Below are 25,448 nucleotides of genomic sequence, written 5' to 3' on the forward strand. Positions count from 1 at the left end.
ATTATATTTTTTGAGGGTTTCAGATTCCAGCATGTGATGATTTCATAGTCTCAGATTTACATATTGATTTGGAAATGACATATTTATACACTGGAAAGAAACAGCCAAAAGGTAAATTCCTAAATATTGAATCTTTTTTTTAAATCAGAATCCTGTTTTAAGACCCTCTCTACACCAGAAATGACAAGAATTATACTTTTGTTGTTCAGATTCTAGCGTGTGATGATGCCAAATATCCCAGATTGAACACAAAATCCTTCTGCCGACCCATAAATGCATCTCTGGTCAAGCCCCACTGTATCTGCAAGACCTGATCACATTGAGATCTTCAAACTGCACCCTCAGATCTTCAGGTGGCTCCTTCAGGTCCCCCCTACGAGGCTCCGTACGACGAGGGACCGAGCCTCCTGTCCAGCTGAGACACACACACACCCTGGATGTTTTGTTTTTTTAAAGCTAATCTAAAGACCTTTTTATTTAGAAAAGCTTATTGTTGATGTTTTTTTTAGCTTTTAGCAATTTAACGTTGGTTTAAAGTTGCTGCTTTATTGTCGCACTCTGAGATTCTATGGAATGAACAGTGCATTATAAATAAAATGTAGTATTATTTTTATTAAATTACATTATATTTATACATAGGAAAGAAATACTCAAAAGATAAAGTCTTAAATGTTGAATTAGGTTATTCCTGATAGTGATTAGACTCCAGTGCCACTATATAATCACTATAAACTTGTAAATCCTTCACATTTCAGCAGTCAGGGAACTTTTACAAACACATTTTATATTTGTACAGTCTCCCATCCTATCATTTTTTTTTTATCAGAGTCCTGTTATAAGACAATCTCTACACCAGAAATTACAAGAATTATACAGATTCTACCATGTGATGATGCCAAATTACATTATATCTATACATAGGAAAGAAATACTCAAAAGCTAAAGTCCTAAATGTTGTATTCACTAGACTCCAGTGCCACTATAAAATCACTATAAACTTGTAAAACCTTCACATGTCAGTAGTCAGAGAGCTTCTACAGACACATTTTATATTTCTACAGTCTCCCATCCTATCATTTTTTTTATCAGTGTCCCGTTATAAGACAATCTCCACTCCAGAAATTACCAGAATTATACAGATTTTACCATGCCATGATGCCAAATTACATTATATCTATACAAAGGAAAGAAATACTCAAAAGTTAAAGTCCTAAACGTTGAATTAGTTTATTCCTGATAGTGACTAGACTCCCGTGCCTCTATATAATCACTATAAACTTGTAAACCCTTCACATTTCAGCAGTCAGACCTTCTCCAAACACATTTCACATTTCTCTAGCCTCTCCAGAGTCTCTCATCCTCTCATGTTTTATCACAGTCCTGTTATAAGACCCTCTGTGCACCAGTGGCCCTTCTCCAGTGCACAAAACATCAATATTGCAGTGGAATCCTCCACCAGAGGCGTGGCTCCGCCCCCCAGCCTATGGTATCGACCCATGTGGAATCGATACTTCCGTGTTGCAGACTGCTGTGGCCTCGATCCCCTCAGCCTTAAAACACTCGTGCTTTTACTCATTTGTCGTGTTTTTTCATTGAATATCTTCATCAGCATGGCTACAGGAGCTCTCTACACAACTGTGCCAGAACTACAATCCGATCCTGATTTTTTGGTGCCAGTTCGAGCTTCAAACAAAGTGAAGGGCGAGCGCAAAAGGAGCGTAGTGTGGCATTATTTCACGCGGCAGAACAGCGGAGAGGCCACGTGCGATACCTGCTTAAACACGGTGAGGAGCTGCGGAAACACCACCAACCTGGTCAAACATCTGCGCCTCAAACACACCGCCGAGTACGAGAGGTTCCTCCTGCAGCGATCCGAGCAGGAGCAGGGGCCCGCCGCCAGAGGGAGCCAGAGCAGCGCGCAGGCGGAGGAGCGCGGGGCTGAGGGCATCGCGGAGGGCATCGCGGAGGGCATCACGGAGGGAGACCACGTGTACGGTGCGAAGGCTTTATCCTCACTGTTTTATGCTTTATTTTCAACTAAAATATTAAAATAAATAGCTGAGGTTCAGATGACGTCACAGTAGGTTATGTAGGTCAATAATATAATGATCAGATTTGAGAATTAAGCCTATTTCTTATGAGTGAAACCTAATTTTGTCTTATTTTTTTATTTGTTTGGGTTAATTGCATATCTTAAAGTCCTTTAAACTGATAACTGATTGTCACAGCTTTGAGTTTGAATAATGGTGTTACTTTCTGAAGCGTCCTGACTGTTTTATGCTTTATTTTCAACTAAAATAATCAAATAAATAGCTGATGTTCAGATGACGTCACAATAGGTTATGTAGGTCAATAATATAATGATCAGATTTGTTAATTAAGCCTATTTCTTATGAATGAAACCTAAATTTGTCTTATTTTCTTATTTGTTTGGGTTAATTGTATAGCTTAAAGTCCTTTAAACTCAATTAGACTATTTACATCTTTGAGTTTGTATAATGGTGCTACTTTCTGAAGCATCCTCACTGTTTTATGCTTTATATTCATCTAAAATATTAAAATAAATAGCTGACAGTAGGCTATGTAGGTCAATAATATAATGATCAGATTTGTTAATTAAGCCTGTTTCTTATGAATGAAACCTAATTTTTTTCCTATTTTCTTATTTGTTTGGGTTGGCTCCATATTAATTGTTTGTCTTAAAGTCCTTTAAACTGACAACTAGGCTATCACAGCTTTGAGTTTGATTAATGGTGCTACTTTCTGAAGCGTCCTGACTGTTTTATGCTTTATTTTCAACTAAAATATTAAAATAAATAGCTGAGGTTCAGATGACGTCACAATAGGTTAGGTAGGTCAATAATATAATGATCAGATTTGTTCATTAAGCCTATTTCTTATGAATGAAACCTACTTTTTTCTTATTTTTAGATTTGTTTGGGTTAATTGTATAGCTTAAAGTCCTTTTAAACTCATAATTAGACTGTTTACATCTTTGAGTTTGAATAATGGTGCTACTTTCTGAAGCATCCTCACTGTTTTATGCTTTATATTCATCTAAAATATTAAAATAAATAGCTGACAGTAGGTTATGTAGGTCAATAATATAATGATCAGATTTGTTGATTAAGCCTATTTCTTATGAATGAAACCTAATTTTGTCTTATCTTCTTATTTGTTTGGGTTAATTGCACAGCTTAAAGTCCTTCAAACTGATAACTAGGATATTGTATCTTTGAGTTTGAATAATGGTGCTACTTTCTGAAGCGTCCTGACTGTTTTATGCTTTATTTTCAACTAAAATAATCAAATAAATAGCTGATGTTCAGATGACGTCACAATAGGTTAGGTAGGTCAATAATATAATGATCAGATTTGTTGATTAAGCCTGTTTCTTATGAATGAAACCTAAATTTGTCTTATTTTCTTATTTGTTTGGGTTAATTATATAGCTTAAAGTCCTTTAAACTCAACTACACTATTTACATCTTTGAGTTTGTATAATGGTGCTACTTTCTGAAGCGTCCTTACTATTTTATGCTTTATTTTCAACTAAAATAATCAAATAATTTGCTGAGTATTAGATGACATCACAGTAGATTGTGTAGGTCAATAATATAATGATCCGATTTGGGAATTAAACCTCTTGGATAAGGCTATTTCTTATGAATGAAACCTAAAGTCTATCCAAATTTAAAATCCACAAATGTTGAATCTTATTTGTTTGGGTTGGCTCCATAAACATCTCATATTAATTGTATATCTTAATATATAAAGTCCTTTAAACTGATAACTACTACCACATGTTTGAGTTTGAATATTGAGCTACTTTCTGAAGTGTCCTTACTGTTTTATGCTTTATTTTCAACTAAAATATTAAAATAAATAGCTGAGTTTCAGATGACATCACAATAGGTTATGTAGGTCAATAATATAATGATCAGATTTGAGAATTAAGCCTGTTTCTTATAAATGAAACCTATTATTTTCTTATTTGTTTGGGTTAATTGTATAGCTTCAAGTCATTTAAACTCATAACTAGACTGTTTACATCTTTGAGTTTGAATAAAGGTGCTACTTTCTGAAGCTATTATGTAAAAATTATTTCACTTTAGTTTGTTTATCCCGACTGAGAAGACGTTTAACTTTGTGCCGCTTTTGTTTCACGTGGATAGGCCCAGAAATTACAGAGATATTAACCATAAACCAGGTCAAAACCAACAAATTCCACCACAAAGTTCTGACCTGTCTCCATCTCAGTTTAAACTACAGGGATAATTACAAAGTTTATCCACATGAAACAAACACTGGCACAAAGTTCAACGTCTGCTCCGTCTGTATAAATGCCCGAGCACGATAGAAACTGGTGTCATGTTCGACCCCGAGGACGCGATTGTTGTCCGATGAAAGGACTTTAAGCTGTAAGATTAATATGACGACGAGTTTGTGGAGCTAATCCCAAACAAATGACGATAAGGTTCAACATTTGTGGCTCATACGTTTGGAGATTCCTTCCAAAAACAGCCTTAGATTTCATCCGCAACCAGGTTTTCAGTGATTTTAACAAGCACAAAAACAGGAATTTGTGCAGATTTTCTCTACAGCAGTCTCGTCTTTTAGTACGTTACTAAGTTTAAAGGTCCAGCTTAGTCAAAAATAGAAATCATCCATATAATTCCGCGTTTTTTCCTGCTGTAATCCGATCCTAAAAGTGCACGTCACACACACACACAGCGGAGATGGAGGCAGGAGTCTATGTTTGTTATCGATTGTACTGAATTTCAATAATCAATATTAAAAAAAGAAGACGTATCGTGCTTGTTTCGGACATTTTTAATAGAGTATTTATCTAGAACGACCTAATAATGTCACGTTAGAAAACTGCGGTGTCCAGTGGGAGCTGACGTCGCCGTAAACGTCATCAGAGCAAAGCGGCGTGTAAATGTCGGCGGCTCCTATGGATATCTGCAGATCACAGTAGCGAGCAGCTGTTTTTTTATTCCATTTGTATAAAAATGGCCACACAACGCTGCCGAATTATATGCATATCACAGATTAAGAAAATAAAACTGGAGAACGAAGTAAGTGCGGAGTATCGGGCGTTTATCGGTGGCGGTGAAAATGCGGGTTGATCAACAAAATGGCGTCGTGAAAATAACTGACGGAGCGGCTTGGATGAGCACTTCACAATTTGTCCAGTTGACAGATTTAAACTTCGTCTTTTGTCTTAAATAATTGATTTAAAGATTAACAGTACTCCAACAAGCCCAAATCACTCCAAATACAAGCACAGGCGGGTAAACGGTGAAGGGAAACAACTAAAACATGGCTAAAAGCTCTGAAAAGTCCATTTTGCAGAGTACGATTCGACCTTAAACTTATAAAATGTGCTGCTGTAACGTTAAAAAAAGGAATATTGTTAATCTGTGCAAATCTATAATGCCATGTTATGTGAAATGTTCCCCGCTTGGATCAACATTACCAAAACACTGAATTGTGCAGTTTAAATGTGTTTTTGAACTAGGGCTGGGGAATTAATCTAAATTTTAATCGAGTTATTTGTAGTCAGTGATGAGCTTGGGTGTTTTCAATGGAGCGGTCTACAGTTAATCCTCTGTCAGGAAAAACATTTGGTTTTGGAGCAGATGGAAGACTCTGGAGGAAGAAACTGAGCTATTTTTATGTTTTAAATGGCACTGATTAAAAGTCTATCTTGTTTTTGTTCATCAAATCAACACTGGAAGCCTTTTCTGTTTTGTTTTTGAAATGGAAAAAAGGAAAATTGAACTGAAAATGGACGTTAGTTATCACAGAGTAGCCGCTTTGCCTCCATCATGTACATAAACTCGAGATAAAAACGAATCCAGAACAGAAGTAGCGGGATATGTTTGCACGTTGGCATCGCCCCGACTGCACTGGGACTGTGAAATATTACATTTTAGAAGTCAAAGCCAGCTACACGTGAATGGAAACCCTTTCAAAATAAAGCCAATCTGTGTAATAAGGCTGTTTTCCGCTAAAAAATCCTGTCCTGCTGATCAATCAAGCTCTCAAAACTATAATGTATCTCTATGTATCTGATCCAAACTGCACTTACAAGACTACACCTGCAGGGGGAGTTCATGCAAAAAACTACTATTTATGCAGAAAAAACTACTAGGAAACTGCAGATTTGGGAGTTATAATCCATCTACCTCCATACTTTCTCCTTTCTGCTGTTGTCCCATATAAATCTAAACAGAATAATCAATAACTAATACACATTTTAATCATCCAAAGGCCTAAAACTGTACTGTGTAACATTATAAACAGTAAACTATATGTGAGTTTTGTCTTTACAGATAATGAGGAGATAGAGTTTGGTTCTTTCGGTGTCAGCCAGGTGTCTCCTCGAGGTAAGACGATAGAAACAAACATGTACTGTCTTTTCTCTTATCCGTGTATTTTGTATCATTGAGAATCTACACAATGACCTAGTTAAGATACTATGTAATGTGACGATGTTCACTTCTGTCGCAAGTTCCCTGTGAACCAAGGTCACTCAGGCACGACGCTGAATAACAAGATTCTGCTTTAACCAATTGTGTTTTTTTATTCTCAAGGCATAAAACTAGGATTAGGTTTGTCAAAAGTATCAAAAATCAGATACTAGACACTCATTTGAGCAGATATCGACATAAAAAAAGTCACATTTTCACACCAGAAATGAAGCTTTTCTGAATAGATTTGCAAATATATAACAATATAAAATGTTGTCTTGTGTTTCTGATTATTATTGTGAGAAGAAACGTCACGATTTTACAAATATTTACACCATGAAATGAATGAATCGTCCCTCTTGCATATGAACGGCTTTATGCAATTAAAGCTGCACTGTGTAACATTTCTGGTGGGGGTCAGTCGCCTGCGTGTCTTCGTAGGATGTTATACTTTTGCCTAGAATGATCCACAGTATGAGTTTAAACTTCCATCTTGCATTTATGACATTACATTGCTCAAAAATATGTTGGAAAAATTAGGATTCTTAGTGTTTACGGGTCGCCTCTCCACAGATCTGACCTGTAACTCGGCCTGGGGGTGCCTCGTGTTTGTCTCCAATGCAGGCTACTCTTCCTAGTCATTTTTACCCATTTTAGTGCAAACTAGGTAAAATGGACATAGCTAACCCGCTAGCCGCCGCGTTCCAAATAGGAAGTTAGCATCCGTGCGCTTCCAGCTTCATCGACTCTGGCTCCAATTCACTTTATATTGAAAAACTGTCGCCTCTTTCTCCGTAACGGCTGTTGTCAGACTCATCATTTGGTCTTAATCCTGTTTTTATGTCGCTATTGTGTCCCTAGATCAAGAAATAAACATTAATAACAGACAAATCAGGCGCTTTCTTTTCCCGAGGTTGCTCCCGGTAGCGTTAGCAACAGGTTTGACTGACAGCGTTGCTAAGCGTCCACTTTTTTATTCTTGTAATATTGTGACCCAGAACTATTAACCAACCAACTAAAATGTCTGAAGCAACAAATCTACAAATAATTTCTTCTCTTTATGAAACAGAGAGGAAATTCCCCGGCGACCGTAAAAGGAGCGCGGTGTGGAGGTACTTTACGCGTCATATCAACGGAGACACCACCTGCGACGTGTGCCTGAACCCCGTGAGGAGCTGCGGAAACACCACCAACCTGGTCAAACATCTGCGCCTCAAACACAGAGTCGAGTACGAGAGGTTCATGGTGCAGCGATCTGAGCAGCAGCTAGGGGGCGCCCTCACTTATGGTACCACACCTCTATGTATATGAAGTGATGCTGTTACTTCACATCTGTGGGTGGAGTAGTCAAAAATTGCACTTAAGAGTAATGTTACTTCAAAATTAATACTATTCAAGTTGAAGTACAAAGTAGTGGTTCAAGAAATGAAGTAAAAAGCTATTTGGGAAAAAGTACTGCTCAAGTAAGAGTAACTTTAAGAGTAACTGTTTAAATTTAAGTGAATGTGACTGGAAGAGCAAAAATATTAAATTAAATAATGCACAAACTCTGGTAACAAACACCTCTGATGGATGGAGGGCAAGAGCCAATATTATGTAGTTTTTGTGTTCTTTTTTTAGGATATCACTGCTCCTAAACCTGCTGTTAAGACAGAAGTGTTGCTAAGTAACACCACAGCTTTTCACCAGTTTGTTTATGCTGACGGGAGGATGTTGATCTTTGTGACAGTTTCTTGTGGATTAGAGATGTTTGAAGACAGAAGATAAGTTTGAATCTGTTTCCTGCAGAATGTTTTGATATAGTTGGATAAATCTACACCACACAGCCCACACTGTCCATAGTGTGGAGTAACATATCAGATTATAACATGTGTTGTTAATATGACTAACTGCATTATTTTGATGTGTGCTGTGTCCACAGAGCAGGTGATCTTAGACGGGGACCCGAGCTCCTCTGAAGTGTGCCAGATCTCTGGCCCAGGTAAAGGTTTGACGTAATAATTTAATACTATTAGATACTACCTGAACGTGCAAACTACCGTAAATTTCGGATTATAAGCCGCTACTTTTTTTCCACGCTTTGAACCCTGCGGCTTGTACAGCAGTGCGGCTTATTTATGGATTTTTTACTGGATAACGGCCCCTGGGTTTTATTTTCACGGACAAGCCTTCTACACGTGGCAGATAAATATGGCAAAAACAACTTAAGTGCATTAAAAAAATACAACTCACCAAACCGCTGCATCAGAGGGAGCCCTGCGCTGATTATGTGATTATGTCTACTCTGCTCCGCAGTTTCTTTCAAAAACTCTAAAGGCTATCGTTTAATCCCAGGTGCTTATTCTCCATGTGCCAAAGCAGTTTTGAAGGTTTCATTGCCTTATTTGCTTTTCCCGTATGTTACGTAGAGCGGACTGTGCGCGTGAGTCACCTGCAGCGACAAACCCAGGTTTTAAGTAGGCATTGTCTGTTAAATTTATCTTTCTTTTTCTTGGAGGTGTAGTCTCCTCTTCTGGCTCCTCAGTTGTCCTTTTCCCCTTTGTTAAAAGCTCTCCAAAGACTTTTGTTTTGGCTCATTTTCACTCGCTTGTGGCTCTACTTTTGTGCGTCGTGTCTGATGTGTTATACGTGATACGTCACCGCGGAGACAAGAGCAGATAATAAACTTGCTACTACATGAAATAGATTTCTGTGGCGATTTCCAGCAGGATTTTCATGATACATTTACGGACGAGCTTATTAGTGTGTCATTAGGGACGGGCGAAAGTTGCTCCTGACCCCTGTGCGCACAGCGTCTGAAAATCAGGGCTCTTTACGCAGGACAGTGAGCTGTGTCTGTATCTGTGTCTGTGTCTGTGTCTGTGAGACGTGAGCGGTGTTTGTTTTGAACATTGTTCCGCGAGTGTGACGCTTATTTTGAGCAACGAAAAATAAGAAAATATAATTTTATTTTAAGATCATAATAATCTTCCAATTTAAACTACAACAAAAAAGAGCTAACACAAATAAAATACACTTCAGCCACGCAGAGCCGCAGTATGAGGCTGAAAGAGGCGCATACGGCTCCGGAGCCGCGGGTTGCAGACTCCTGAAATAGAGCCACTGCACGTAAGCTCGACATCAATGAATCCAACTTGGTCAATGTAAAAGACGACAAAAGTTTTCAGAGGAAATAAAAGCAGATTTTCCGTGTTGGTGCAGTTTTATTTTCTAAACCTGCAGATGTGTTCATCCCGTGTTGTTGTCGTGTTGGTTCCAATTTTCAGGCACAGTTTAAAAAAAAGCGTGTCGGTGCACCGTCTTTCTGTGTAAATATCTCATGTTACAATATGAAAACCTGCGGCTTTTATTCAGGTGCGGCTTATATATGTACAAAATTGATTTTCTCTTCAAATTTAGCTGGTGCGGCTTTTAATCAGGTGCGCTCTGTAGTCCGAAATTTACGGTATAATAATACTAGGAATATTAAAGATGGCACGTGCAGCCTGAGCTCTTACTGGTTTAAAAAAATATCTACAGTCACAACGAAGGTCATGTACTGAAAATGCTGAATTTTCTTTGCGCTTGTTCGAATGGACCGTTCAGTGCTTTCAGCATCGCCCTCTGGTGGCCAGGAAGGATGAAATAGAACTGAACCTGTGCTGCCACTCACTGAGCTGCAGAGGCTGCACTAGCACTGATTCATGATTGGCCGCAGGTGCTGAGGTTTAGGTAGTGATGACTCAGGTCAGAGTGAGTTCTTTTAGGTTTAAACCAAATGGATTTCAGCATTTAAACCCAAATCAGAAATAAGGCTTGTTTGAGATGAGCAAAAACTGCACAGGTCTATGAGGACATCAAAAAGTCTGCGCGTTTCTAAGAGCAGTCTTTATCTTTCAGATACATTTTATTCATTTAAATGTAATAATAAATAAAGTATGTTATGGGACGATGTGTGATCTGAAGCCTGACACTTCTTGGGCTCATGGAGTGACTAGTTCCAGGTGTTTTCTCCTCCGGCTGCAGCCTCCTCCTCTGGCGAGACACAGTGATCTCAAACAAGCCCACTCATGTGAGGCTCACTCTGCCCTCTGATTGGATAATCATCCTGAGAACAGAACCAGAACAACAAATTATGATTTAAACAACTTGGCCATCATGTCTATGTTTAATGTTGAATCTGAAAAAGAAATGGGCTGTTTGATTTGAATGTGAATATGAATGTCTCCCTCATGTAGGGAAAGAGAGAAGCCATGTTTATTCATTTTAATATAAATTCTTGCATAAATTTAATATGGAGGAATATATTAGTTAATTAATTTATTTCCGACATCTTAAGTCACAAACGTGGTGACAGAAAATACAATTCAACATGGCTTGTCTTTATTTGGACTGTACCACGTGTAGACCTATACTTTGGAGCAGAATGGTACAGTCCAAACCTGTTCTCGCTCGTGATTGGCCGCTTCGCCTGTCCGTCAAACCTTCCACTCACGCGGACAAGAGGACGGAGGGGGGCGGGCTAAAGATTCGGCTCCGTCAGAGGAGAGTCGCTCGGGCCCTTTCTCGTTCACTGAGAAGAGTCGACTCGCGAACGATCCATCAATTCGCGGCAAATACAGTGAAGGAAAAAATGAGCGACCTGCGCAAAAGAAGCAACGTGTGGCTTCAGTTTAGCGACATGGGCGACAACCGCGCCGAGTGCAAAGTTTGTCACACTTCCATCTCGTACAAAGCGGGCTCCACCACAAACCTACACCGACATTTCAGAAAGATCCACCCCGAGCTGCAAATGGCGGAGTCCGAGGCAGAGCAAGCCGCCAACGGGATCAGCACAGACACAGCGGGTACTTCAGGCCTCATACACGAGCTTAAAACCCCCCCAACGGTCAACACGTTCAGTAACGGTCAACGAAGAGCCGGTTGGGAGCCGAAAGAGCCGTCGCGCGATCATCACCGGGAGCCGTTCCAACAGAGAGTCTCGATGAACCGATTCTTTGCAAAGAACCGGACCTCTCAGCATTAAAAACACAAGATGTCATTACATATCAGTCAAGTTACATGCATTTGTTAAGTAAAAGCATGTGGAAAGTGCACGTTCACATATGGCAGAGTGTTATTGAGTGGGTTGTTGTGTTTGTTTTTTTTGCAGGACTGGTGGATGATCCTGTGGTGGGCAGAGGCCGGAAGAGGAAGCGTCAGTCCCGGAACAGCGTGATCCTGCTGGACAGTCTGGGATCAGGGTCCGGGGACGGGCTGATCTCCTTCAGGTGAGTCTCTCTGCTTTGCACCCTGTTTGAGAGACACTTTAAACAGTTTATTTCAGAGGTTTGCACGTGTTTAGGGTTGTTTTGAGTTGTGCACGTGGTTAATGGCTTCTTGGGGCACCTTGTAACGCTGGAGTGGAGTGAATGAACTGTCAGCTTCTTGTGGCGTTTGTAAGTACTAGTGCTACGTCTTTAATCAGCTAAAGTTGTCCTTTTTTTCTTCATACATAGCTCTACAGTTTTGACACAATATTTTGAAATGAAATCCAACTTTTTTTTAGTCATTTGAGTGGTAAGACAATAAGAAAGTTCACCTTTTATTTTCTTTAATTTATGATATTATTGAATGTTGCTTTTCATCAGAGGTGGGTAGTTGCTCAGTGTAAGTTTTGCAGTAAATTGTCTTGTCTAAAAGTTTGTCTAACACCTCAAAACATCTAAACTACTTGAGCATAATTCTAACGACATTATTTGATGTTTAAAATCAACAGAAATATGAGATTCATTCATGTTTTAAATGCTTTGCCAGTCTAGTTATGTCCACACTTGCGTTTTGATTGTATCTGCAAATATTTGAATCGCTTTTTAGTAAGTACGTGTCTAGTTTTTCTCCTTGTTGAGTACGGTGATTCATACATGTTTTAAATGCTTTGCCAGTCTAATTATGTCCACACCTAAGTCTGATTTTATTTGCAAATGCTTGAATCACTTCTTAGTAACTACTTGTGTAATTTTTCCTTCTTGCGTAATATTTTGACTGAAATACTGCGATTCGATTTGCCACTTGTGTTTTCCAAAGAGGATTCAGTTAACATGCAAAGTTTAACCCGTCCCGGAGTATTAATATTTGAAAAAAGGCTGAAATATAAGTCTGAACTACTAAACTAACACAAGAATTCCCTGCATTTCATTTTGTAGAAGTCTAAACCGTCTAATCCGTTTAGTTGTTTTGCAGAGGAAATTCAACTATCTAAATAACTGCAACCTCATTATATGACAATTGCATCTGTCTGAATCACAATAAAGATTAGATTATGAGTAGAGCGCCACATAACTCGTCATGCATGCCTGCTCCTGTTTATCGGTGGTTGCACTTGTCCCTCACAGCTCGCCGGGTCTGGGTCTAATAAAAACACTCCTGTTGATCCCTGGTTCTTCTGTGTCTTCTCTCTGTCACAGACTGAACATGCAGACTCCAGCAGACTCCATACTCCACAGCGGGTACTTCCACCCCACACTGCGCACATGGCAAACCTGCAACACGGAGCTGAGGCCCGACAACCTCATCTACCCCATTTTTATCACGTAAGTACATAAGAGTTCTTCATTCTGCTGTGTAACTGGGTAACAAATTTATGAGATGAAAATGAGAATGAGACGCAATAATCGATTTAATTTACACTTTTGGCCACAGAGAGTAAGACCAATTGTGCAGTTTAACTCCCCACATGCATCACAACTGATTATTACAACGTTTTATTAAATGTTTTGGATCAAATTGTATTAAAAGTCTGAAAAATGTTCTGCACTGTCCATTAGTGTTTTCATTTGATTATAGCTTTCTTGAAATGTATTTTTACAGTTTTTAGCACTGGTTTTTCACATCTTTGTTCACATCAATGTTGGTCCTATCACTACAAAATAAAAACTTGGAATATGAATATGTTTGCTACAACTCTCTATGTGAAGGATTTTAACTGCAGCTGCTCAAAAATACGCAGCTAAACCCTTTCACATCCATGCCAAATTTAAAGACTGTAAATATCTTGTGGCAGTTTGAGTTTTTTGCCGAGTCTTAAATAGGGAAATAGTCACAAAATTCGAATAGGGATGGGAGCAAGCCACAAAATCAGACAGAATAACCTTTCAGCTAGTCTTTTGATTCACATCTCTTCTTCTGTGTCCTCTCTCCTCAATACAAACACAGATTTAGTAATATAGAATACACTTAAATGATTTGTTTTAATTCACAACTAAAAGAAAAAAACGTTAATTCACTTGCTCCGCTCTCACTTCTGACCAAACTAAGACCTGCTGAGGGCGATGCTCAGGTCACGCTCTGGTGCACACGGTATTTATCTTTTGAAGAGAAGCATCAAACCTGCAGATTCTCCACACTGGATTTAGTTAGTGAAATGAAGCTGACGATGCGTGAGGTGAAAAAGAAAAGAAATCTAAATGGCAAAAGACGCCAAAGATCAACTATTGAGAGTGGAATTGAGAGGACTCGCTCTGCTTTTATTATAGTGAACTGTAAAGGTCCTTAAATGCACAGACATCTCACTATCTTGAAGCTAATGTTTGTTTTTAATACCTTGTTAGTAATTAAACTTATGGATTACTAACTAGTTTTGTTTTAATGTGAAGCAAAGGTAAATTCTTAAAGTTATTTGATCAAATAAACAACTTTGAATAGGTAAACTGAGTCATTTTTTAAAATATTTTGTTTTGTTTTTTCTTTAATACATGTGTAGTGTAGGCTATGAATTGTAAAAGAAAAAATTCAAGTCAAAATCGTCCAGTTGACAGATTTTATATTTTTTTTACTGTGAATCAGACCTGGACGAGTGAGGAATTACACAGACAATACTAATTTAAGTCATTTATTCACCCCTTCGTGTTGAGTTAATGTAAGGATGATTTTTGCAGCACTCAAATCATGGTCTGGTGCACCCAAATGAAAATCGTAGGTCCATCCAACTCAAACAGTTAGTCTGAGCGATGATACTTGAGTTTGGTGGAAAGAAAGGAACTAATCATCAAATGTAAAGTACTTTGTGATAAAACATTGTCGACTGATCATTTTTCATGCGTGTTCCAGAGACAATGAAGACGCAATAGAACCTATCGGGAGTCTGCCAGGACAGTCCAGGTAATACACTCACACAACAGGATTCACCTACACAAAAGGAGACATGAACAGTGAAAAGACGCCATTAGATCAGATTACAAATGATAAAAACATGAAGAGAATATAAGTCGTTATAACTGAGAGTTGCACAAAATGACACAGTCGTAAAATGAGCAAACAGTGTCTAGTTTTCGTTAAACATTCTGTATCTTGGTAAGAATCGCCACGGTTTAAACAGATGCTGGTGTTGTGTTTTTGTTTTGTAGTAGAGCAAAATGAGTCTTTCTCCTGTAAAGAATATAAAACATTATCCAATCCAACATTTATTTCTCTTGCCTATTTCTAATGCAAAGTGCTGAACAGACAGTGATGGAACAAGTACTCAGTTTTAAGTAAAAGTACAGATACTGGAGCAAAAAAATACTCAAATAAAAACTACTTGAGTACTTGTTTAAAAATGCACTTTAAGAGTAAAAATTAAAAGTATTTCACACAGATTTCGAGGCTTCAAACAGTGATTTTGATACAGATTTGTGCTGAATTTTGTCCAACAGAAACGATAGAATCAATAATTTTGTCAAGCTGTATTATTTTTTATATATTTTTTGCTCAAATTCTGAACATGTTAAAATAAACTCCCGCTGCCTTTTTAGCAGGTCTCAAACTCATAAAAAAGTAAATGTAGTGAAGTAGAAAGTACAGATACCTGCTCTCAGATGTAGTGAAGTTAAATGAATATAAGTATCCAGTATACAGTACTTTACTTTTATTTTGTTGCATTCCACCACTGTTAACAGAAAACTAAAAACTATTTAAAAAAACAACAACTTAAGACAGCATCATAGTACTGCTTTTATCTGTTTATCAATGACCATCCTGGTGAATTAGTAAACTGCACTGAATAATTAGTGACAGCCCAAATCATGAGACGCTGATCTAATATTTTAAATAGATTATTACATCCCCATATCTATGTTTATCACATTTAGTATTTAGTTGTTTTATATTGTTATGATCTGAAATCATCTGAAACGCAGCATTTGTGATCTTAACATTCTGAAGGCCAATAATATTTAATACAGATGGGGGCAGCTAAAACGAATATTATTCAAATGCAGATTTCTGTCGTCATACGAGAAGGTATTTGGTCCAGTCAGTAATAGAAATGATGAGGTTCTTTTGTGCATTTACATCTGGGAGTTCAGGGCTGAGTTCAGAGGGTGCGTCTGTGAGGGTGCAGTGCAGGACGGGGTGGGACAGCAGCAGATAAGAGGGAGACCGTTACTATGGCGTTTAATCACAAATCTACTCATGACGTTGTTCAAAAGGGTGGCGTATTGTTAAAATGCATTTGTGATTATTGTGATGGGCGTTAGGATTCTGTCATGCCTGATTTTTACTGCCATTTTTAACGGTTTGCAGTGGTCCAAAGTTATTTCTCACTTACTCACTTATAAACTCATTGTGGTGAATAATTAGGATGCTCAGAATGCAAATGTGCTTTTTCACAACTCTCAGAAACCAGAGAGTTTTGCCGTCACAGTAAATCTAGCATGCTAACATGAACTTTCTGATTTATCTGAAGTTTAAACTAGATTCAGACAGTACGCAGCTGACTTATTTTGACTCGAGCTGCTTATACAATACGTCTATACTGGGGCGAGATACATTTTGCTAAAAAAAAAATCCGGTACATGACCTTTAACGCAAGATACGAACATTAATAACAGACAAATCAGGCGCCTTCTTTCCCTGATGTCGCTCCCACTAGCGTTTGCAACAGGTTTGACCAGCAGTGTGGGCAGGAATTACTCCGGATTGGCTCTTTAGTTGCTACTTGATACTTATAGATTATTTTTGCTGTATTATACAATGAGGGCTGAGCGATATGACACAAAAATGTATCAAGATTTTTTTCCTCTATTCCAGTTTGTTTTTTGTCTCATTAGAAACAAATCAAATGTATTTTAGTCTTAATTTAAGACTAAAACCAATTAAAAGCTTGTACCTTTTTAATTAATGATTAATTAAAAGGTATAAGCTTTTCATTAATCATCATTTTAGAGAAAACATAGTAACATTTCTTCATCCAAAGTCTGAACTAGGTTTGATCAGTGGTTAAACAAAATAAAAAATAAAAAAAATTACCTAATTACTAAGTTGGGGAGAAAAAAACTAAAAAGATAAATGAATACATGCATACATAGTGGTAATTATAGGGTAGGGGTAGAAAATGAGGGTGGGAGAGAAAAGGGAGAGAGAGTACAACGGGAGGAAAAAGAAAAATGAAGCGTGTGCAGGAGGGTAAGATCCTTGAAGGGCTGGTTAATTTGTGAGGAATGTTATAAGCGTGGAGCTGATGGAGGGGGTGTCTAAGTGGGTGATGCACATGTATTTTCTCATAATTTTCAGATATGGGGTGAACCGAGTGGAGGAGTTGCTGCAGCCGCTGGTGCAGAAAGGCCTTAAGTGTGTGCTCATCTTTGGGGTCCCAGCCAAAGTGGAGAAGGTACAGTTTGTGGTGGAGAGAACGGTCTGTGGAGATGCAACAAATGTGCAGTTCTCTAAATTCTTCTGGTTCTATTGTCTCTTAAACCCTTGTTAGGAGCTGTTTTATAATGATCTTTACGCACTGATGTCACAATGAAAAAAACAAAATTTGACATATTTTTTTGTCTCTCAAACACAAGTTCACCTTTGACATAAATGTGAACTGTTATCATAGTTTAATGATCTTGTCACGCTTCCTCACCGAGTCAGAGTTCATTTTATATTTACAATTTTACATGACTCCTTTATCAAGTGTAAGTTTTGTTTTTTTTTTATTACCAGAGAGAACATTAAGAACACGTTTTATTTACAGTGTTGTCCTGAGTGAATGTACTTGGGTGAGAGAGACGAGTTATGAGTTCAGCACATAGACTGTGTGTGTGTGTGTGTATATATATATATAAATGGACATTGCTTACGCGCTGTCAGCCACGTTCCAAATAGGAAGTGAGCCTGGGCGAGTTTCTGGCTCCATCGACTGTATTTTTTTCTGTGTAAAGTGAATTGGAGCCAGTCAATGGGTGTAATATTTTATTTAGATATCAATGTCACAATGTTGTTTAGTGTTGGGACTAAACTACTATTGTGAAAAGAAAATATTAAAAGTAAAGCAATTATATTTTTTAAAGTTATTTCGAGCACATGTATCAGGTACACTTAAAGTACATTTCACAAATTGTTCTTTATTTAAGCTCAAAAAGGAGTGGGAAGAAGAAAACTAGTTGATATAATACATTTTTATATAAATATGTAACCAAAGTACAACTCCACACACAGGATAATTTCCAATATATATTATACTTTAAATCCTTCTATAATGATTTTGTTATGAATATTGTAAAACGTGTCCTATTGACTGTTTCTCCCCCTCCCTGTGCCTGTCCCAGGACGAGCGTGGCTCCGGAGCAGACGCCCCGGACACTCCCGCGGTCATCGCCGTGAGGAAGATCAGAGCTGTGTTTCCGGAGCTGCTGGTGGCCTGTGACGTGTGCCTCTGCCCCTACACCTCACACGGACACTGTGGTCAGTCCAGCTGGACACTCACCACCAGCCCAGACTGTGTGTTTAGAGTAGGATTTTATAGTAGGATGTAGTCGACAGTTGAAGCTCTGGTGTAATTCCAATGAACAGCCCTGAACAGTCCTGTGGTACATCAAACTCCAAGGATTGACCACATGGAATTTTGGAGCCAGTATCAATATTTGGGGATGTGGGAATGATGTGAAGGATCAGGGGTAATTCAGACTGTGACTAATGATAGATTTTATTTATAATGCATTTTACATTTGAAAAACAAATCTCAAAGTGCTGCTGTCAACAACATAGCATTTTTTAAAACTAATAAAAAATGTATTTCATATAAAAAAACAAACAATAAGTTAAATCCTTTATAGTTCAGTGACGCTGTAAGTGGTGTTTACTTTACAAACAGCTCGATTGTGTTAAAATATACGTGGATCAATGCACAAAATGAAAAGATTAAACATTGAAATTGATTAAAGTTGAATATGTGCAGCAGCTGAAACATGGCAGGATACACACAGAGCTGGAAAAACGTCTGACCCGAGCGACGTCTGACCTGAGTGACCGCTGACCTGACTGCTGAGTGTGATTTGAGGCTTGATGTAGGACTATCCTTTTAATTCCATGTAAATTAACACACAAAAGTGAAATGCACTTCTAAATTGCATGTTTATTTAGATGGGACTGTGCATATTAATTAGCCTGAACTCTTTTAAATATGCCACATTTAGCCGTAAAAAGCTCATTTCCATCTTTAGTCCCATGTCACATTTTAGCTTCATCCTAATTACGTGACATTATAATGCAAATGTAGTACGTGCTCATGCCATTATTGTTTGAGTGATCATGAGTCCTGATGCGACGTGTTTTTTACAGGGATCCTGAATGAAGATGGCACTCTGAACAATGACGCCAGCTGTCTGCGCCTGGCCGAGGTGGCACTGGCCTACGCTCAAGCAGGTTAATACTCGCTGTACTTAAAGGCCGTAGTGAACGTTTTAAATCATCACATCCAGGAGACATTAACACAACAGGCTCTCCAGGTTGTCTGTATAAACTAGGAGTCATATTTACATTTATTTATTTGCTTAATTACATTCATTTGCATTTTTTTTTCTTATTTTAATGATCTACGAGAGGAGCAGGGTTTATAAAATGTATCTTTTTCCTGTTTCTTTTGTTAATGCCTTTAAAATCAAGGCACATAACAGTTGTATTTATGTTAACTGACTGATTAGTTTGTGTTTGACTCTTTTTAAAGTGAGGCCACAAATTGAAACGGCATGAGAAAAGTACCACACCAAACCAAATTAAACAAAGTGTGGTTTTAATGGAATAATAACTGAGTCACCTGTGGTTTTACATGTTGGCAGGCGATGATTGGGGTTCTCATGTGTTCAGAGGATAATGTTCTGTGATGTTAAGACACGTGTTTTTGTCTGTACTGACTGTCCTGTCCTGTCCTTTGTCCTGCTGCAGGGGCCCACATCATCGCCCCCTCGGACATGATGGACGGACGGGTCAGGGCCATCAAGCAGTTCCTCCTCGGCAACGAAATGGGAAACAAGGTCAGTACAGAAACCGATCTGTATTTACTCCAAAACAAACTATTTTATATTATTATCGATGAGTAGGTAAATAAGTGATGTTCATCCAACTCATAACCAACAAAAATACAAGGTTTCTGTCATAGATTAAGCCAGGACTGTGTAAGAATGCTAACTTTTTTTTTTTGCTTTTTCTTTTTTAAAATTCAAACATCATAAAGGTGTAAGTTTTAGTTGGTTTATGCTCATGTGTTGCAGGTCTCAGTGCTGAGCTACAGTGCCAAGTTCGCGTCCTGTTACTACGGCCCCTTCAGGTGAGTTCAGCCTGTTGTTTTTTTTTTTTTTTTGTTTGTTTAAAGTCAGTGCCTGCTAGGACTGACTGGGCCAAGCACAATTTCTGTAGTGATTCATGGCCATTTGTGTGTAAAGATGAACCTTGCTATAATATAAACAATGAGGTTCAAGATTTGTGGCTTTTCCTGTTGTTTTATGAGTAAATCTGAGAGGGACACGAGCTCACAGAAAGTCCTGCGTTGGACTCTTGGCTCTGCATGGACTTTACATGATTTGTGTCTGGGTTGGTGTTTCCTTTACGCACTCTAGTTTCCTCCATTAACCTGGATCAAACACATTAGGCTAATACTCGAGCCAGGATCTTGTAGAGGAGTACCTGGCATTGCCCCAGCTGTATTGAAGGATGGGTCAAATGTAGAGGGCAAATATTACAGTAAACCATAGACAAAGTGTACTGTTAAAACAACCATCTGCTCCTTTCCTCTGACACTGTTTGTGCCACAGAGATGCTGCTCAGTCCAAGCCTGCGTTTGGAGACAGACGGTGTTATCAGCTGCCCCCTGGAGCCCGCGGCCTGGCCCTCAGAGCTGTGGTAAGTCTGCATCTACGGGTACTGCCTATTGAAGTACTTTGTGTACTTCTATGCTCTACAAATGGGGATGTTACGGTACCAGACTTCACTGTTAAAGAAAATATACTTTTTTGGAGGATGGACTGGATCGAAATGACTTTTGTGGCTAAAATTATCCCGATTTATAATTTTTTTTATCTCTTACAATTACATACCTGAATAATTCCAATTGCCGATTAACTGAATAATCTTTATAATAGACAAATATAAACTAGTAAACCTGCGTATAACTTGTATGTAAGTGTGTGTACCACTGTGTTCTTTAGGAGCGTGACGTGAGGGAGGGGGCAGACATGGTCATGGTCAAACCTGGACTGCCCTACCTGGACATCGTCAGAGAGGTCAAAGACAAGGTAACTACTCCCACCTGAGTCACATGTGCTCCACGCCGCCCTGCTGGCTCCTCTTGTGTTGGTGCAGTTCATACAGACCACGCATTACACTTGTATTACCACAGCACATAAAAGCGGCTGTCCGAACCCTCTTTTGGCTTCAGTATCTTGTGTGTAAAATAATATACCTTTAGTTGTTTAGGTGATTAATCGGTTGATGGTTTCTTAGTCAGCCAAATTTTGTATTAGGATTTTAATGGAACAACAGCAGAAAGGAGAATGTGTGATGTGAATTAGCTGGTGATTTGGGAGTTAATCATTTTACATACAAATATTTTTGTTTCAATTGTTGATCTGCCTTAACCACTTGGTTAATTAGGTACAAAATAGTTTTGAGAACTTTTGCCACGACAGCCGACAGCATCTCTTTAATCGGCCATGAATGTCTTTACTCAACCACAGCCCTAGTTTTATTGTGTTATGTGAACAAATGAGCTCCTCAGTACTAAAATGAATGTGACGACTTCTCAGCAGGTCACGTTTTGGCTTCATTTCTTGTCGATAGAGTTGAGACAAACACATCTATCCTGTTCCATATTATGTGTGCATTGTACAGACAGAAGCATAAACTAAGCATTTAATTTATGTCTTAAATGAAGATAGGGATGAGATTTAATGTTTTCTTCTGCCCACTCCTTTTCAACCTTTATATAAGGATTCATTTGTGAAATGTGCTTTAAGTGTACCCGATACATGTGCTCGAAATAAATAAAATAGATTAAAAAACAAAAAACAAAACAGTTGTTAGTGGAGCAGAGTTCAACAGGTTCAGAAGATAAAGTAGATTTCTGCAGAGAACAAGGACACAACAGGTGCTCTGTGCACCAGCACCACCCTCTGGCCAATGTGAGTAATGGCTGTGTTAAGTTAAATCTTCAGAATCTGAACTAAATATGAGACTGCAGCATTTTATAAAAATACATTTTTGCGCTTTAACATTAGATTTACAAAAATGACTAGATTATTTACAGTTTGGGTACCATAAACCTTTAAAAGAGGAAGTATTTAAACATCTCACAACCAATCAACTCTCATCTTAAAGTGTCATTTAGCAACACACACTTGTATTTGTAGATACAGACAGAGCGCTCTTGTCTGATTCAGTGCTTCTTTTACAATTGAATCTAGATGTAATATAACAAGTAGATTATTAAATTGGTTTGAAATCATTTTTGTTTCAATGCATTCCTTTTTTTTTTTAACAAAAGAATAAGAAATTTGTGGGGCTGTATTTGACTAAAGACATTCTTGGTTGACTAAGGAAATGTCCTGCCAATCGATTAGTCCAGTGAAAAGTGAGTGTGGCAAAAGCTCTGTGTGTCTGACCCAAACTGCACTCACAGGACTACACCTGCAGGGGGACTTCATGCAAAAAGTATATATTTTTAAGGTTAAGGTACACTTTATTGTCCCTACAGGGAAATGTATTGTATTTTTAGTAAAGTACAACACATTTTTAATATAAAGACAGATTAAACCTGTGAATCATGTTTTTATTCCGTCTTTCAACTTATAAATATCAAATCTCCAGCTAACTCACTCATTCACTTCTCCTTTCTGCTCTTGTCCCATTTAAATCATACATTATAATCTAAATAGGTAATAGTTGAATGTACTTGAGTGTAACATAAAGTATTCTGAATTCAAGTGTTTATATCTTATTCTAGATGTTTGTTTTTGCAGTTTACTTTTAGACAGGGGCATAAACAAACATAGAAACAGATGACATTGGTTCCGTGTTAGTGCTTAGAGCAGCTGGAGGTCATGTGACTGCAGTATAAATAGTCTGTCCTCCCGGGTCTTTATTTGAACATTTACATTGAGGGTTCTTAGCATGTCCTGTGAGGAGCGTGACCTTCGAACTCCTTATGTTGACAGATGTGTGAAATGGTAACTGGAAATTTTCTGACGTGAACAGCGATGGTTGTAATGCGCTTCCTGTCTCTCCGTAGTTCCCTTCACACCCGCTGGCCGTGTACAATGTCTCCGGTGAGTTTGCGATGATGTGGCACGGAGCGCAGGCCGGGGCGTTCGAGCTGAGGGCCGCCGTGATGGAGGCCATGACTGCGTTCAGACGAGCAGGTACAGGAACTAATGGACAACTCCACTCATTAAAATATGTACTTTATCGGTAAATAAGAAGTTAGTAAGTCGTTATGCTAAATTGTTTGATTTCCAACACTAAAAAGCATTCAATATAAAGATTTTTTTCCACACTGAAGTACTATGATATTTACGGTAGTGATGCACCGATATTATGGCTCAACAGGGGCTTTAGACATCATCTATCTCCCATCTATAACTCCATCCTTTCCAACAAAGAAAAACAGTAGAGCTAGCCAGGATGCTAATATGTGTGAAATCAGCCATTAGGGGCTTGAATGATTATGCCAAGTGTGACTCGGGCACAGTTCACGCTTAATGTAGCTCTATAAACCTAGCCTACAAACAGAAACTGTAAACCAGGCATGCCCAAACTGTGGCCCGGGAGCCAAATGCGGCCCTCAGACCAATTGTTCTTGGCCCTCAAGCTTCCAGGTGAATTGGCCTATATTACTTTAAACAGTACTTTTTACTGTACATTTCTGAAAATCTACTTTAACAAGCCCATATCAAATATTTAATGTGTCCCATTTAGGATGTGAGCATGAGTAAAGGTCTAGTGGTTCAGTCTAACTTGTAATAATAACACAGATTTAAAGTATTCACTGTATTGGCGATCAGTCTATGTCCCTCAATCAGCCCTTAGCTTTGTCTGTGTTTTTATATGTGGCCCTTAATGAGAAAGGTTTGGACACACCTGCTGTAAACAATAGGTGTTTGTAGTTGCAGTGTAGTTAGCTCCTCCCTTCAGACAGATATAAGACAGTGTCCAGCAGTAATCTGACCAGAACTGAAGAAGCGGCTTGGACGAGCAGCGAAACGTCTTCACTCCTACAACTTTTTGTCCAGTTGACAGATTTTACATTTTTCATTTACTATGGAGCAGAGCCTGAAAATAGAAAATAGCCTTTAAAACAAGATTAGCATATGACCAAACTGATCCAAATGTGTTATGCAACTGTTATTTATCCCTCAAGTAACTACAGAACAACTTCGTGTAAATAAAATTGACTTATTTTGACCTCAAGAGCTGCTTATACAATATATCTGCACTGGGGCAAGACACATTTTCATCCGATACAAGGCCTTAAGTATCAGCGTGTACAAGTATTCTTTGTTGTCAAATGGGTCAAAATATTTGCTAAAATGTGAACTACTTTCTTGAGCCATTCTGAAGTACATTTCGTGTACTTTTATAGGAGCGGACATCATTATCACGTACTACACGCCGCAGCTGCTCGACTGGCTGCAACAGTGAAGATCTCAACAAACGCACCCAAGACGTTTTTTATGTAATTTTAGGGTTTTTTATGACTATTTTTGCTTTTGAGGAGAACAAAACAAAGCTGTGATTGTCAAAGGGAGCCGTTCTGTACAATCATTTTTAGAGCTTTCAGTGTTAATCTGTTACACGGTATTTTAATGAACTATTCGTGTTAAGGGCTACTGTCGTCAAGCCAAGAATGTAAATGACTTGTTTTGTCCTGGTTAGTCAAAAAATATGCTGGTATTGTATTATAGCTGTGATGATTTAGATGTGATTATGTGGCCTCTGTATGGACCAAATGAAATAAATCCATCTGAACAGCAGTACTCTTGTGTTTTTGTGTCACTCTGGAGCCCTGTTAAGTCAAGTCAAACCATTTTATACGAGACCCAAAGACAACAAACAAAACAAAAAAAAACACCATCAATGGGACGCTCCGGTGCACCTGACAGATCCTCGTCACACTTGTACCTCTTATACTTTTACCTTTTTAAAGAGCAGCGTCAAAACTGCAGATCCTCCACACTGTTTAGTTACGAAAATGAGAAAATAAAAAAATGTAACTAGACACAAAAGTAAAAGAACTCACTCTACACGTGCTTTAGTGAACTGTAAAGATTCTTAACAGTACAGACCTCTCACTAGTTTTTGAAGTCAGCATTTATTTAGATCAACAGCTTTTTATTAATTTTACGTTTAGGCTTCAACTCATTCTTTTAACGTAAAAAAAAATGTAAATTCTTATTGTATTTAATCAGTGTTGTTTATTTGGTCAAATAACATTTAGTAATTTTTAAAAGATTTTATACTACACGCTTATTAAAGAAAAAATATGAATGAATTATATAACCGGGTAAAATAAACTACTAAGTGATTATTTTAACCCTTATTGTTACTTAAGTGTTGGTTTTGGTGAATCCAGGTCAAAATGTTGGTCTGGAGCGCTACTTTGAGCTTTGCAAAACCAAAACTTTTATAGATACAAACACTGCAGAATAATTATGAGACTGTTGAGAGAACGTGACTTTCTCTCGTTGGGACCTGACATGTCCAGTGGATGAAAAG

General features: G+C 38.2%; 1 protein-coding gene across 2 annotated transcripts; it reads left to right on the forward strand.

The window, feature by feature from the left end:
* Nucleotides 1–1,503: 1,503 nt before the first annotated feature.
* On the forward strand, nucleotides 1,504–24,707 carry alad (aminolevulinate dehydratase). 2 transcript variants are annotated; one of them, XM_033975972.2, is made up of 16 exons: nucleotides 1,504–1,995; nucleotides 6,342–6,395; nucleotides 7,549–7,767; nucleotides 8,401–8,460; nucleotides 11,611–11,728; nucleotides 12,905–13,030; nucleotides 14,547–14,597; nucleotides 16,989–17,085; nucleotides 18,014–18,149; nucleotides 19,026–19,109; nucleotides 19,629–19,717; nucleotides 19,955–20,010; nucleotides 20,495–20,582; nucleotides 20,888–20,974; nucleotides 22,966–23,095; nucleotides 24,316–24,707. In XM_033975972.2, the coding sequence occupies exons 1-16, from the start codon at nucleotides 1,611–1,613 to the stop codon at nucleotides 24,372–24,374; spliced, it is 1,839 nt and encodes a 612-aa protein (XP_033831863.2). In that variant the 5' UTR covers nucleotides 1,504–1,610; the 3' UTR covers nucleotides 24,375–24,707. The 2 variants fall into 2 exon arrangements, with proteins under 2 accessions (XP_033831863.2, XP_055081625.1); XM_055225650.1 differs by lacking the exons at nucleotides 1,504–1,995; nucleotides 6,342–6,395; nucleotides 7,549–7,767; nucleotides 8,401–8,460 and adding an exon at nucleotides 10,968–11,305.
* Nucleotides 24,708–25,448: the final 741 nt, after the last annotated feature.

Source organism: Periophthalmus magnuspinnatus, chromosome 12 (genome assembly GCF_009829125.3).
Source record: "Periophthalmus magnuspinnatus isolate fPerMag1 chromosome 12, fPerMag1.2.pri, whole genome shotgun sequence".
Classification (NCBI taxonomy): domain Eukaryota; kingdom Metazoa; phylum Chordata; class Actinopteri; order Gobiiformes; family Gobiidae; genus Periophthalmus; species Periophthalmus magnuspinnatus.